A 15883-nucleotide genomic window follows, 5' to 3' on the forward strand; every position below is an offset into this window, starting at 1 on the left:
GCAGGCTGCTGCCCTGGGTATTTTAAAATCGCCCACGGAAAACAAACCCCGGGGGCTAGTTTCGAGAGATACCCAGCAGTGCTCTCGTTCCTCGTTCCCCGCTTCCGCAGCTGGTGCAACCCTCCGCTTGAGCCAGCGAGCCCGCTCCCAGCTTCTGCAAACAGAGGAAAGGGTCAGCTTCTCCAAACAGACGAAAGCAAGCGTTTGTAACACTGAGATAGATTAAACTAGAAATGCGCAAGGAAAAGGAAAAAAAAAAAAAAAAAAACCAAAACCACAAGAGAACCCAAACCAACCCCGGAGATGGTTTCCTTATGAGCTCCTGAAATGTTCTTCTGGGAGGCACCTGCCTCCCGGGGCGCTCGCTGCCCCTCGTTCCCCTTCCCAAACCCTCTCGCCATAAGCTGCTGAAAAATCAGTCCCGAAACAGCTTGCCACACATAAAACAATCACATTTGGTTTGTACTACATATTGAATATTTCCAAAGGCATTTTTAGAACTAATATTTTTAAAGACTATTTGGATCAGGAACTAGAAAATTCAGTTCAGATCATTCCTATGCTGCCAATCTTAGTTGCATCTGATGGAAAAAGCAGTGACTTTTATCAAGTAGCAACCACTGCATCAATACAAAGAGAGAGAGCATTTTCTCTTTATATTTAATGAGAAAAAAATCACTCATGGTGTTTGATCTTTAGGATCAGGATATTATTTCAAACCAAAATTGTAATTTCCATGTTGTTTGGGCTTTTTTCTGAAATAAAGATTTATTCTGAGAAACTTAGAAAATAATATGTAATAACTCTAATAAGATGCTATATAGATTAATTGTCCAAACTCTCTTAAGAAAGAATCTAATTCTTAATTTAAAAGGCCAATTTTTTTGACTGATGCACCAGAAGTAGGTAATTTAGATACCCGATAGTGTTGCAACTCTGATACTCCTTTCGCTTCTCTGGACATACATATGTTTAAGAGCAAAAGAGTACAACAAAGTACTAGATAACTTCAGTCAGCAAGTCCCAGCTTATCTGTTTAGTTTTTTTTCTAATGTAAATGTCTGTATTTCTCTTTCTGTTGTCTGTGACTTTTAACTCTAGTTTCCTTTCTGGGCTGTGGAATTTTTATACTTGTTTCTAATATTTTCTTTTACATGTCTGAGGTTGTCTTTAGCGTATTTTTGAAAACGGCAATTTAAGATACTTGTCCTGTAAGAGACAACTGACCATGGATTCACGAAGATTCTTCATCCCTTAAAATGCTAGCATGTATTTCCTTAAACAAGCACACGAACATTTGCATCGCAGGGAGGTGAGGGTAATGCCCCGATTTTCCCCTTTCCCTTTCTTGTGCCTTTATTGGATGTGCATGCATTACGGTTTTAGGGTAGCTTTTTGAGAACTGGGTGAGCATGCTGGGTTCACGGTTGCTGATCTTGTGAGCCAGCGTGTCTCATGACACAACGCTGTGCAAGGAGACTTCCTAGCTTACATGTTTCAAGCAAGGGCTAATTTATGCCCACATCAGGGAAATTTGAAAAGTGCAATGCTGAGCATAGCATAGGCCACAGAAACACATTATGGCACACAGAAGAGAACAAAAACCCAAAAGCCTAGGCCACAGAGGAATGGGAAAGAGGAAGTCAAAATAGGTACATAAAGAGGGAATTTTGACACAGTGATTTTAATTTTGCATGTGGAAGTGAAAATAGGGGTTATTGGTGACAAACAGGCGAGCACTGAAGTGAGAAACACAGCCTCCTGTAGAAGGAAAGGCTGTGAAATACCTGAGACTGGAGACCTCTCTCATAGGAGGTACCTATGTCTGGGGAATAAGAGAGACAGAAGAAGTAATGGAGCTGGTGATCCTGTTTGCAAAGAACAAGTGTGATTAGAAAGCAATAGAAATAAGACCAAGCTGTGACAAGTTCCAGCCAATTATAACTGCATGAACACAAGATAGAAAACACTAAGAGGAAGGAAAATTACCGAGCTGCAACTCAGAGGACATGATGCAGGACTACTTCCTCTTAGAATGGGTAAAAGAGGAAATAAAAACTAGCTAGATTTTTTTTTTTTTTTTTTGGAGGTAGCCTGTCCTGAGGTTGCTACTGTAGACTTCATTGGTGGAACAGCAACAGGATCTAAAAAAAGTATGATAGGGAACCTAATTCAAACTCTTGCTTTTGTCACAATAAATCAAGAGATGTACTAGATATCAGTTCAATTGTAGCCAGGTAAAACTGTTTTGAGATTTCAGTCTTGCTCAAGAGGACAAGATGCAGTTAAATTTTTCATTGTTCAACCAGTGTGAACATTGTAGATACAAGTCAGAAAATGTAAGGTTAGAAATCGATATAGCAGCGCATTGCATCAAAAATGCGGCAAGTGCTGTGTTCCTAAATATTTGTTTGATAGGTGCTGGCACCAAGAAGCTGCAGCACAAAGACTTCAGAGCAGGTGAAAGCCTTTGTCAGAGCGACTGTAGATTTCATTAGTTCAGATCACAATTTCCATCCATCAGGTTGCGGGTGAGGTCTTAAGTCAATTATTTGGTTTCATGCTTCTCAAGGTAAAAAAGAAATTGTTCAATAAGTTGTGATTAAACGGTCAATTGAGACTTGCTTTTCCACGGACTTATTCTGAATTTATGCGGGGGCAGCTCTGTTCAGAGTGGTGGGAGGAAAAGACGGGGAACTGGTGCAGCTGTTGGGACTCTGACCCTCTGCGTTAATGAGATGATTTGCTTGGGTTTGCTTTCTCTTGAATTTAGCATTCCCATTACTGTGCTGATTCTACTCCAGCTTAAAAGTAGTGCTACTGATGTAAATTAGACCAGAATGAGTTCCCATTACGTGAATTTATTTACTGAGAATTACAGAATTGTATTTTGGAAAGATTATTTCATGTGCATTTCATGTCAGAGTACACGTTATGCTGGGTATTCCAGAGACACATCAATGTGAAAACTTTTCTGTAGCTCTGTAAACTAGGAACAGAAGTGATTGTAGTTTACCCCAAACACCTTAGTCTGCACAGATCTTTTTGCTGCTGCTGTTTTTTCCTATTTTATCATGTTACTTGTCGATCTTCTGCACCCAAAATTAAATGTTGTGTCAGGAAGCTGAGGCTTTTGCTTCTTGATTTGATAGGTGGTGGCCTTGGGAGATGTGCCGGATGGGACGCTGGTAACAGTGATGGCTGGGAATGATGAAAACTACTCTGCAGAACTCAGAAATGCCACAGCTGCCATGAAAAATCAAGTAGCAAGGTTCAACGACCTCCGTTTTGTGGGTAGAAGTGGAAGAGGTATGTGTCAGCTACACTTTGGTCGTGTTCACTAATTATGTGAAGTTATGGTTACGTAGAGGGAATTTGAAGATGGAGTCTGTCGAGTTTTCTGCAGCCGGGGATGCTACAAGATCTGGCATAGGCCGATTCCAAAGGCACAGAATTAGCTATATATTTTACTTTTTTTTATTGCAGCCTGTCCTCTGTGTTACTTCAGTTTTAAACAGCAAAATCTCATTTGAAAAAAAAAAAAAAACACAGACAACAAGTTGTATTGGCTCTGGAAGCCACCCTGTCAAATTTAGAACAGCACAATATTGCCCATGGTTAAGTTTAAACAGTGAATTTTCAACTTAAAATGTTAATTTTCAGCTTGTGTAAAGACTCAGGACCGCCTCAGGGCTCCAAGACATTCTCTGCAAAATCTAGTCTCTGTAACAGAGTGAGTCAGTCTAAAATTACAAGTAATTCCTGCACAGATCTAAAAATTTTCTGAGTTCATCACAACTTGATGAAGGCACAGGGCACTTTTTCTGACTTTCTTTCTCTGAAATAGTCATGGAACGGTATGCACTAGTCCTGTTATTTAATATGCTCCTGAAAAGTGAATAGGATAGACCAGAACTGACCAGTTGAGTTTAATACCTGATTTGTTGTATCTCGCTCATAACCAGTAACTAGTAATATGTAAATAAAAAGGTGTTATGAGCATAAATAACAAATAAGAGTTGAAGCTGACTTAGACTAGGACTATATAAAAATGTTGTTAGGAAGCTGCAAATAGTATGTGACACGTGCGGCTCATGTCACATGTGAGTGGGCAGGTGTACAAAGCTTGATCCAAAATTCTGTAAAATCAACAGAAGGACCCTTTGCAACTTCACTCTTTGGCTCCAGTCCGTAATCTTAAACCTCATAAATTCCAAGCAACCATGTTTACCTTTCTATTACAAGGTGATTTTAAGCACTCCTCTTGCATTACTTCCCTTGCTTCTGTGAGTAGAGTCCCTTTGTGTGGGTCAGGGGGGTTCAGTAAACTTCACAGAAAAGAAGCCAATGAGCTCTTGCTCAGAAGAAGCTCTGAGGATAGATCTGCCTCTCTCCTTTAAGGCCAAGAATGAAAAACTGTTGCACCTTTCATGTGACTTCATATGATATTTACCTATGTATTTTTCTTCTTTTTCATTCATATCTTTAAGTAACATCGGAACAGAACATTATGGTGTACCAGACAGAGCAGTGTTATTTAGGGATGATTCTGTGCTGTAGCAGTCAAAAATTGAAGTGATAGCGTCTTCTGCACTTAAATAGGTTTCTGTATACTACATTTTTGAGCAATTTGTGCAATAATGTGTCTCTGAGCAAGACTGAGTACTCAGGGCTCGCTACCCCTCCTCACCATTTTCCTCTCCCTCTCTCCCCGTGTGAACATCCAAGCCATCTCCTGATGCATGGTTGCATGTGTGGTTCTTTTGAATACAGAGTTATGAGCATGCTTCAGGAGAGTTGCAAAGGTGACCCACTTCTGCTCGCTCACTCTCAAGATGTTTTATTGCAAATGGGAGACGGGTCAGGCTTCAGACTGCGGAAGTTACCCTTATTATATGCAACAGCCTTTATTTGCCTTTGAAGTGAAATGTATCTGTAGATATTCTTCCAGTATAAATACAGTCAGCAATTGTGGAAGAGCATGGCCCTGCTGAAACATAGGTGCAAGCACTAAATGCATTTTAAAAATAAAATACCAATCCAGTCCCTCTGTATCCTGCAGCATTTTTAGCTGAGGATACAGAGGGAGATGTCTTTTAAATCGTGCTGTTTGAGCCATCTTCAAAATGCACTTGGTGGAAAACACCCACAGCTGAGAACGTAGCTTCGTAATGCTAGCGAAGAATAATAATAGGGTAATGCTGAGAAAATTATATCCATTTACTGAAAACATGAGAGATGCTGTAATGTCTAAAAGTATCAGTCATTAAACATGTTCATTTGTTATATTAAAGGTACCACCTTTTCAGTAAATGGAATTTGCATTATGATTCAGAGATGACTGTTTAGACGATTCAAATGAATAGCTGGCAAAGTGGTGGAGAAGCTAATAAAAACAAACCTGTAGTTCAGTTCCTGGCCATGGTAATGAAGCTAGAAATCATAACAGTGAACTGTGTGAGTTTCAAGGTCAAAATCCAGCAGTTACGAGAGAGAAGTCCCTACTCACACAGAAAAGCTTGATGGGGAGCGTCGTTGACCCCCTTACCCTGCTCTGAGTAGTTGCTAGTAGTCAGTCACTCGTGCACAGACATAAACTTAATTTGTCATATGATATTAAAATGCTTGGGATCCTTTAAGCAATGGAGTTATTTGGGAACGCTGCATGCTATTAGTCAGTCTTCGAGGTTAAATCTCATCACCTCCATTGGCTGCCCATCTTTGGAGCAAGTGACTAATGTATGCTTTTGTTTACTCCTTGAACAGGGGTTTGTTTTCCAAAGGTGGGGATTGTTTGCATTTGGTTCAGGATTTCTGAGGTGCTGTTCTGTTGAATTTGTATGAAGCCTAAAGCATAAGGTAACTGCTTCAAAGGGCATTGCTTCCTTTGATACTTTGCTAGAGGAAAATTAACCGAAACTTTGTTTGCTGTGTAATATTTGAGTTTGAGTAAGTTCAGTTGCCACAAGTGATAATGTGTTGCCAGGAGTATAATGTGAACAATGATTGAAAGTTCACGTCGGTTACGGTCAGAGTGGATGGTCTTTGTGTTCCTGGGGTGATTTAAAAGCCCTGTTGGAGAATAAGGAATGGCTTTGACCAGTGATAGTTCCCTGTGTGTCAGTTGTCTCCGAGGTGTAGCCATCCCTGTTAAAAAAAAAGCCTTGCCAAACTGATGGCAAGCCACTGCTCTCTCCTTTCTAAGAGGGTAGGAAGTTGTCATTCATGACATTCTTAATAAATAATTTAAATGTTCTTCTGTGGGCTTTATATGAAATCTAGCAGGATAGTCTGATGGCTCTTTGAAACGTAAGACTATAGTCCACATTTTCATCTCAGTGAATAAGTGACTCTGCATTGATGGTGGGAGTGTTACAGCAATTCCCCTCACTTGGGGGTCTGATACTGCCCATGAGTCAGAGCAGACACACAACCAAATATTGGCCAAAGCTTAAAGACCCAAACTGTGTTTAGGCGTTTGTTTTGTATCTAACAGCAAGCAGTTGCCCCGTGTTGCTCTACTTGTGCCTGTTGCCCAGAATTACACACACATACAGAGAAAAAGCATTTGATTTTCCTGACACATGGAATGGGAGCTGAGAGTATCACAGGTTGCCCAAAAATCAAGATGTTGTATAAAACCGATTTGGCTTGCTTTCCCAAACAACACAGGTTTACATTGGAATTGGCTGGGCTCCAGAGTTACTATTCCTCAACCTAGTTGGAGAATGCTACTGGGAAAACCTGCCTGTCTGGCTTGTAAGCCTGAGTAAGTAATTTCTGAAAGAAAAATCTGGTTTAAAACTTCAGCCAATCTCAGCCCCCCCCTAACTGATTACCTGGTTAAAAAAAAATAATTAATCATTATTTTTCTCCCTCCATTCATAAACACTTTAAACTTCAGAATGCTACTACTGCAAAGTATCCTGTTTTCTTAATGTATAATGAACCAGTTTAGGTTACTATGATGAAAAAAATCTGATGCAAAATGCCTGACACCATAGAAATTCATTGGATAAAATTAAAAGTAAATAGTTATTTTGGAGAGGAAAAGCTTCATGGCTCAGTAAGCATTACATATTTTCCTCATGGAATCATTAATCCTAGTAACTATCTTCTTTGTAGAACATAACATTTAATAATAAAAAAAAAAAAGGCAACAAAAAACCCACAACAAATAAACATGTTTTCCAGATGAAAATAATTATTGATAGGTTATCACAATAGTAGCTAATGGGGAAGTGTCTTGGCTTGCTGCAGAAGATCTCAATCTTGAGCAGAAAGCTGGAGCTGGAGCTTCGTGATAGCTTTCCAGCCAGGCTTTTTTAAAAACTATGTCTTAGAAAGGGCTGAAAATTAAGCCTACATAGGTGTTTCCTAGTAGCTGTCAGGAAGAGTCATGAGTAAGTTTTTTCATAGTTTTTGGTTTCCACGGAGCCAAAGTACTCCTTTTTCACAGGTGTAGCTGGTAGGAGAACAGGAAAGAGATATTACCAAGCATAATGAGAAGTTTCTGCCATCAAGTCTTTTCCTTCTGGATATAATTTTGGGGATGAAAAATCAGTTTAAGCTGGAATCTCAAAAATACTTAAAACCCAAAAATTACTGTCCTGGATTCTGAGTCAAATTATTTTTATTGGTCTTCTGAAGTCAGAATTTTGCTCATCCTGTGCTGTTTCAACTTGTGGCTGCATTATTTGGGCACTTTGTTAAAGTTTGCTTTATTTTTTACTTAAATGCATTCAAAATTATAAAAATATGTGCAAAACAGAGGAGGTTGCTGTTCAACAGGATCGTAAAATCAGTATTAAGCAGCCGGCTGGATCCTGGTCCAAGCCATTGGAATGCTTCAGGGCACGTGGTATCAGATACTGGAGTAACAATGAGCTGTGCTTGCCAGATGGGATGAAAATAGAAGAAATCCAACAGTAATCAAAACCAAAAAAAAAAGAGTTGATTGATAGAATTTAAAAACAACTGCTTATTTATAGTTCAGGTTGATAAGTATGCAGCACTAGCAGGGCTTGATGGCCACCAGGAAGGCAGTTTGGGCACGGAGGAATGGGCAGCTCCTTGGAGCCATCCTGCAGTCATGTCATTGTGTCGTGCTGGGCACAGGCAAGGCTGGCACAGCCCTTGAGGTGGGAAATCTGGGCATTGCCCAGGGCTGCCACTGTTGGCCGCAGCCAAAGGAATGGGTTGTGCTGTTGGTCCTCACCCCGGCTGTGTGTTAGAGGGTCAATGTTTATCCCAGGGCCCTTCTCCCACCAGTGTGTTCTGAAAGGTGTTTCTTTTTCTCTAAAAGACAGAGTCCAGAAGCAGTAATTTTATTTTTAAGTGACTTACAGTTGCTTAGTTGAGTCATTAATTTTGAGATTTCTGGATAAACCGAATAGCTGTGGAAGAGTTCAGTGTGCAGACTCCATGCTGGTATGGAGGAGCCGATGCCTATTGCAGCCCTTTCAAGATGAGGACAGCTGCCACAGTGCTGGCCTGGGTCAGGGGCATAGTGGCAGGAGGAGGGGAGGGGAAAAGACTTTCTTATTACTCAGCACTGCCGGAATCGTTTTTGGCACACGCTGGCTCCGTGGAGCCGAGCCTGCGTGGATCTCTGGTTGTGGAGGAAAGTGTCCGCACGACGCAGCGCTGCGCTGCGCTGCACTGTGCGGGGGTTTGCCTCGGAAAACATCAGGTGGTCCCTGAGGCTGAGCGTGGCTGCCAGTGGCTGTGCCAGCTCCCAGACACTCTCTGCTGGGTTACTTAAAATTTTGTCTGGGTGAAAAAAGTCTCGATCAGAAAGCGTCGACAGGAGAAAAATAATGGCAGAGTGATTTGGAGAACTTCCTGTCTCCGGGAGCATTACTGCTGTAAACAGTGGCCATGCCAAGTGCTGAAGCACTGCCCTCAGTCCAATAACAATAAATCTATTTTTTGGTTCTGCAGAGCTCTGCTTGTACATTTTTTAAACTCGGGCTAACAATGAGGATGAGGCAGGCACTATCGTCTAAGCATTTTCTTTTTTTTTTTTGCCATGATAAAAGGAGGTGGGCTTACCGGGATACTGCTTAGGGAAAACAAACTACCTCCCTAGATGAAAAGGTTACATAGTTTCAAGAGATGTGTTTGCCCTTCAGCTTTTTTTTTTGTCTTTGTTTTGATTTGGCTTTTTATTTTAGTGTGTCCTCCTTCAGAGGCTGCTTGAGTTCTGGTAAAAAAAAATATTTTTGTGTGTACGTATGTACCTATATATGCATGTACCTATATTGCAACTCAAATAACAGCTGCTATTTTGCCATCAAAATAAAATCATTCTGAGGGACAAATTAGGACCCTGGCTTCTGGGCTGGCTAGTGAACTTCATCTGACTATCCTATGACATGCAGTTCTTGTTAGCTTACTTAGAATTAGCAGAAGTGAGTATGCTGCAAATCAGTGGCTTACAATTGCTGTCAGGAGAGTGTTTTCCAGCACAGTCATGTGCATAAACCCTTGTCAGTCTGATTCAATCTCTGTTCCCTTCTAAAAACCCTTTAGCAGCAGTAAAAAAGAGGTATTTGTTTTCTATTACCTTAATGCTGTGTGACTCTCCACCTCTTTTGCTTCCATCCCACTTCTCCCATTTTTCCCATTGTACTATTTCAACACAGTTTTCACAGTCTCTCCAAACTGAACTTATTCCCTTCATCTCTGTCCTGCATCAGTTTCTTTTTCTTGTCCTCCTTCCTCTATTGATGCTCTTCCTGCCTGTTCCCTTTGAAAGCTGCTGCCTCTCAGAACAGGCTGGGACTTCTGCGTGAACCTTTATTGTAGGAGCAGGTTTTGGTCTCAAAGTGGACTGCTAGGAACTAAATTCCTAAATTCCTTCTGCCTTTTCCTACCATTTTTTTTCCAAGGATGGGGAGCTACCTGCCATGTTGTACAAGGAGAGAGCGGGCAGTGTGTGGGGGAGAGGGAGCAGGTTCTGAAGACTGAGGTGAGGGGGAAGGAAGCAGCTGCCTTGAAGGCTTGGTGCCATAAGAGCTCTTCAGCGGGGTGGTGTTCGGAGCAGTGTGTAAGCACATCAGTTCTCTGAAGTTTAGGGAGGAACTGAAGGAAATGCTTTGGCAAAGCCACAAAGTTTCCACAGGCTAAACTTTATGCACCATAACTCTAACAAAGCCACATCCATATCTGAGGCCACAGAGGTTGCTCTAAGAATGAAAGTTTCCCCTGGTGGATTTTGACAGGTTCCAAGTTCGTAATGGCAGTGTTATCTCCCTCATCACTGACTGCATGGATATCCATCGAGTGACCCCAGACCTCTTCCAAGCTCTGAAATCAATGTGCATTGCATTAGTCTAATGGCAGCGTGGAGGAGTCCTTCCTCAAAGAAAATGAACTCAGAGTAAACAGTCCCAGTGCACACTCCCATGCTCAGCTGGCTACTGAAGAAGTGGCTTGTCAGGTTGTCTTTTGATGTTCATCTACTTTAGACCACGGCAGGCAGAAGTCCCTCACTTGCGAAAATGGCCCTGATGATCATAAAAATGCTCCTTGCCTTTCATATTCAGAGTCGTGCACTGTTCTTCCACTGAACCCACACCTTCTTTGTTCCCTGTACCTGATGCCTCTGCCTGCAGCTATGGCAAGAGGTCATTGTCTTCATTGCTCTGTAGGGCAAGATGCGTGTTTGTTCCCAGCTCCTGCATCCTGCCAGAGCATGAAGGTATGCCAGCATCTGGATGGACAAGTAGCCAGACTTGCCCCAAATGGAAGCCAGTGCTGGAAAAAGGGAGAGAGGTTAAGGAAAAAATCCATCTCTCAAAGGGCTTTTTCTAGATTCACAGGATAATGCACCATGAAATGAAGGTGCCTCAGAACAGGATCTGCCAAAAACCACAACACCTATTACACCAAGGTTTTTCCAGTATTACGATTAGCCAAAGGATGAAAAGAGGTCTTTGAGGGCTGAAGAAATCATGGGTTCAAACACAGAAGTAATCCTTGGAGAAAAGACTGATATGAGGTGCTCTCCTCACCCCACATGCTGCAGCTACCAGCCCTGAAAGGGATGCAAGCACCACCTATCTGCCTGAAGGACCTCTTCTCCCAGACTTATAGCTGCTGGAGCTACCAAACATTGAGGACTCTGGCACCTCATAACAGCTGTCTGGCCATGGTGCCCTTCAGGGAGGTGCAAAGTGTGTATCTAAGGTTCATCCTAGGAAGCAGGGACCTTCCCTGGGGAAATGCCCTAATGCTTAGGCAGGAGCAGGGGCCACCAGGAGAGGCTGTCACTAGGTGAGCCTTGAGCAGAAGCTCCCAAACCAAATCTCCTGGAGGAGAAAGGGCAGAGGAGAGCTCAGGCTGTGGGTTGCTGAGATGCTCCTTCGCACAGGCTGAGCTTGTAGCCTCGAGGGCATGGGGCTGTTTGGCATGGGAAGCCTCTTGAGATATACACTGTGACTGGTGCTAGGCACCACCTGGATGGGGAGGTAGGAGGGATGTAATTTGGGACTTAAGCATTTAAATCAAACCTGAATCCCACTTCAGGCAGCTAAATCTTCTTGTGAATCTGGGCCTTAACCTTTTCATGTCTCTCTCATCACCTATAAAGTGAGGGGATAATTTCTACCTCAAAAAGCTTATTAATGTTTAGAAATTATAGCTGGGTTAAGGACTATTATTAGGATTAAGAATCCCAAGGTGTTTTCTGTGAGAAGGTGGTAAGTCTGCATTTAAATCATTCTGTTTTGAATTGTCCTCTCCATCTGGTGTTCCTCTTGCTGTTTTTACCTTCCTCTGAACCATTCAGCAGTGACACAGCAGTCTGCTGAATGATCATTTGTTCATTCCACTCTGGAACTGGATTGCACTTCGAGGAGGCTAAGTAATTTCTGAACACTTGTTCACAAACAGCCCGAGCCCTGGTATAGAGAAGAACTTCATTGACAACTAAAATGATATTGCACTGAGAAAAAATAATCAAAATTCCTTGACCTATAGTAGGTCACAGCTTGAAAGCAGAAGTTCAGGTTTTAGGGTAGCCCACTTGTGGTAGCATCAGAAATGTCCATCAGAGTAATCTTTGGGGAAAAAGTAATTCCACCCTCTCAAAATCCATGTTCAAACGTCGGTGACATGTACATTTGTATAAAGTGTGTATATACATTTCATGTCATGAAAATACTTAAACAATAAACATTTTATTTTAAGACTCAACCTGTAATCTCCTTGTGCTGCCATTCTGCTGGAGAGGCAGGGCACCCCATAGCATCTCATTCTTCCTGTGCTGTAATTATTGTCTCCACCCAAGTTCATAAGGATTTTATAGTGGTTATTGCAGCAGCTCCGCTTATAGTTATAGAGGCTGATTGGCTCTTCCATTAAAAGGTCTTCACCCCCATCCCAGTCTTTTAATGCTTTAATTCATTTTGCAAACTTGATCCACAGGCTTTCAGTCTAGGAAGGCATCCCACTCCAAATATTTAGTTAGAACAGGTCAGTTGGGTCGCCTTTCAGAACAGAATGGAAAGACTCTTTTTCATATTGTCATTGTTGTGCACACACTCACACACATAGGCAAATACTGCCTCCATCACAATACCTAAAAGCTGGTAGTTACGTAGGACTTAGATCTAAGGAAGCTAAAGTGTAAATAATGTTCCTGTCAGCCAGATTCCTACCACAGCTTGAAATAGTCTCTTTTCTGAAATTAGATAACATCACAATATAGGGAGATCACTTGTGGTTTTGTTTGAGCGGTTTTTTGACGTTGGCATACAAAAGTGACTAATGTCTATGTTAACTACTGGGTGCCACTCTAAGCTGGCTCTTGTAGGTCACCCTGTCTTCAGAGACGTCCTTCTTATCTTGGTCCCAAATCTCTTGTCTTTATGCCTCTTCTCAGTTCATTTATGTCCTTTCCCATAAGCTCGGAGTTATTATCCTACCTGTCTTCTGCTGCAGGTCCCTTCCTAATAAATGGCCATGACCATTTAGTACTCATACCTGGTATCTCCTGCAACTCAACTGCAAAGAGTATTTTTTTTCTCTAAACAGCATAAATCGTGCTTTTGTGGCATCTTTGCTGAAACACATTAACCAGAAAAATAGCATGAAGGTAGTAGAAGCTGTGTGCTGAGGAAAGGAAGCCAAAGGCATCCAAATGAGACTGATGCCTTGGTTCTAACATTTTAGACACGAACATTTCAGATGAGTGCGTTTCCCACCCAGATTTCTCAAGCAGAGAAGGGCCATCAGGTGCCCCGCAGGCAGACAGCGGAGGAGCAGTATCGGCGGCGGCTGCACTTTCACACACATTGTCAGGCTGTCAAGGAAGGGATTAGCACCGAGGCCCCTGCGAGCCGGGAGGAGGCAGTGGATGGTGTCATCCTGACAGCACATGGGACTGGGAAGTGAAACCGCTCATCAGTGCAGAAGTGAAACTGGCTGCACACAAACTCTTGTCAAAGTAAAATGTAAACATCTGGGGGAAAAAAAAAAAACAGAGAGAAATTGTGGTTGTTTTAGTGAGCTGAGTCCCACCCTTACAAGGGAGAATCACTTTTCTGAGGGCTTCAGATCAAATATTAAAGGTGTTAGTTGCTACAGGAATGGATAAAAAGCAGCATTCAAGCAAATATGTGATTTTTGAACTGACGGTGACATGTTTCTGGGGTGCTGAATGCTGTCCAACAGGAAGATTTTGTCCTTTTTTTGTCTGAAGAAAGGAATTTGAATGTGGGTATGACTGTACCACAGCAAAGGTGGGGAAAAGTGGCTTTAGGACCTGGTGCCTGCGAGGGCATTCTCCAGTGCAAAGGGAAGCATGTAGTGTAGGGGGCAGGTCTTGTAGCATGCCTGGTATACCTGATGACAAGGGGCATGCACATAACATTGCCGTGCATCACTAATATGTGGCTGCTGAGGGCCTGAGTCAGCTTTATTTTAATAGCTACAAGTTATACCAAGTATAGAGCCGGTTTCTACATCTGTTTGCTTAAATATTTCATGTCTGCAGTTCGCAGACTTAGGGTTTGACTTATGAAATAAGAAGATTGTCAGGGACAATTTCCAGAAAAGTGTCAGGGACAATCCTCATCACCCCGATAATGGACTTAAGGTAAAATTCAGTTTTAGTGGCTGCTTAGGTTGACAGCATCTCTATTAATATTGCTTGATTTCAGTTATGTAGTTTTGGTTGCTTAATATAGTTCCTGCATCGCCTTAGGTTAAATGTACATACACTTCACCAAAACAACACCTTGAAACAATTCCACCCAAGATGCAACCTTCTTCTAACCTTCTAGCTCTGGGGGTCCCCATAGCCATAGCAAGAAGAGCCAGGTGGCTCTGCTGCTCTGCACCACAGCATTTGACTTGTTGGCCAGGGAAAAAGCTTAAAGAATCCTCAGGGAGAGAAAAGAGAGTGAAGTGTGCACCTTGGTTAAGCACTCTGCAAGTACTGCAGAGTACTGCAGGGAGCTGGGAAGGAAAGGGGAGAAGCCAGCACCAGCCACACTCCCACAGCAGCAAGTTGCTTTTCCACAACTTATTGCAAAGCAAATTCAGTAGTTCATAGCTGCATCCAAGTTTGCAGCAGGGTCGCTTTTGGCCATTTGCACGACAACTTGGCTCTATATAAGTCCAGAACAAAACACCTATTGATTTAATGTGATGAAGGTTTCATTCTGGGTAAGTAGATGCTATGCAAACACAGATATAAGAACTTCCTGGAGTGAGACACTCGACAGAAATGTTCAAAAGTATACCTTTCTGCTGACACAGGCTGGTTTGGCAGGAGGCAAGTGGGTGTATTTCCCAAATCTTCAACTTGACATACTCTTACACCCACAAAACATCCATAAAAATACAAAAAAAAAAAAAAAAGATCTGTTGCCCATGCAAGAGATTTGCATGGGCAGTTCTTGCATTTCTTTGGGCAATCACCCCAATTTGCTGACATCTCCCCACATTTGCATTTATCTGTTTGGGTCCTTGGTTTGTGACAGTCAGAATTTGTAAACCATTCACAGAATGGTAGCGGATGAAGTGAATAACATTTTTTTCTCATATTTAAATTCAGTGGTATCTGTGGTGCTGGTGGTAAACAAATTATGTTGGTCTTCAGCTGTAGCGTTTCTCTGATGAAATAGCCACTGGACCAAATATAACAGGCAAAGTTATACTCTGTGTGAAACTGTCACCAGGGGCAGGAGAAAAATGTCATCGTCTGAGCACAAAATTTGGACTTGTGCAGGTTTTTTGCAATTGAACATGCAACTTGAATACCTGCAAAAAAACTTCACTTGTATGATGAGCAGCAGTTAAATAATAAAGGCTCAAATTATGTTGGCCCTTCTTATCCTATTGATCACACTCGGAGTATTCAGAGGCTTAAAAGATAAGAATGGCAAAATGTGGCCCCAGTGTATAATAGCTGGCATTTGAGAAAGAATATGTGAGCTTGTGTGTATTACATCCTGCCCTGAGATGCAGTCAGGTATGTTATTGAAATGCAGTAGACAACTTTACTTTGGCAGATACCCAGAAATATGTTGTGAAAAACTGTAAAGATGTATAAAAATTGATCATGTAGCATGGTTTAATAAAAGTAAGTACATAAGCACTCAAAAGTAGAAGTTGGATAAAAAAAAAGAAGTAGCATAATCTTTCTTACTGCAACCTGGAAGACTCTTACTAATGTAATAGAGATGTCTGTAATAGAATTTGTATTGCATTTGTGTATTACATTTCATACTTTTCCACCTATACCTTTTGTCCTTGTCAGCACAAGTATTCTTGGTACCTTTCCTTTTTTCGTCTTCTTTTTATCTCATTATTTACTGTAACAATAAAACAAAAAAAACAACTATAATAACACAGAATAATTCTGATGACA

At 41.7% G+C, this 15883-nt stretch overlaps 1 protein-coding gene across 1 annotated transcript in view; it reads left to right on the forward strand.

Moving 5' to 3' along the window:
* Positions 1 to 3152: 3152 nt before the first annotated feature.
* Positions 3153 to 15883, forward strand: part of LOC103774375 (runt-related transcription factor 1) — a gene marked incomplete at both ends in the record, with an annotated part of 34973 nt that continues 22242 nt past the window's right edge. The window contains one exon of the mRNA XM_008941775.1: positions 3153 to 3309. Coding sequence (XP_008940023.1) covers positions 3153 to 3309 — 157 coding nt within the window. The remainder of the gene's footprint in view (positions 3310 to 15883) is intronic.

This window comes from Merops nubicus, unplaced genomic scaffold (assembly GCF_000691845.1).
Source record: "Merops nubicus isolate BGI_N331 unplaced genomic scaffold, ASM69184v1 scaffold9686, whole genome shotgun sequence".
In the NCBI taxonomy this organism is placed as follows: domain Eukaryota; kingdom Metazoa; phylum Chordata; class Aves; order Coraciiformes; family Meropidae; genus Merops; species Merops nubicus.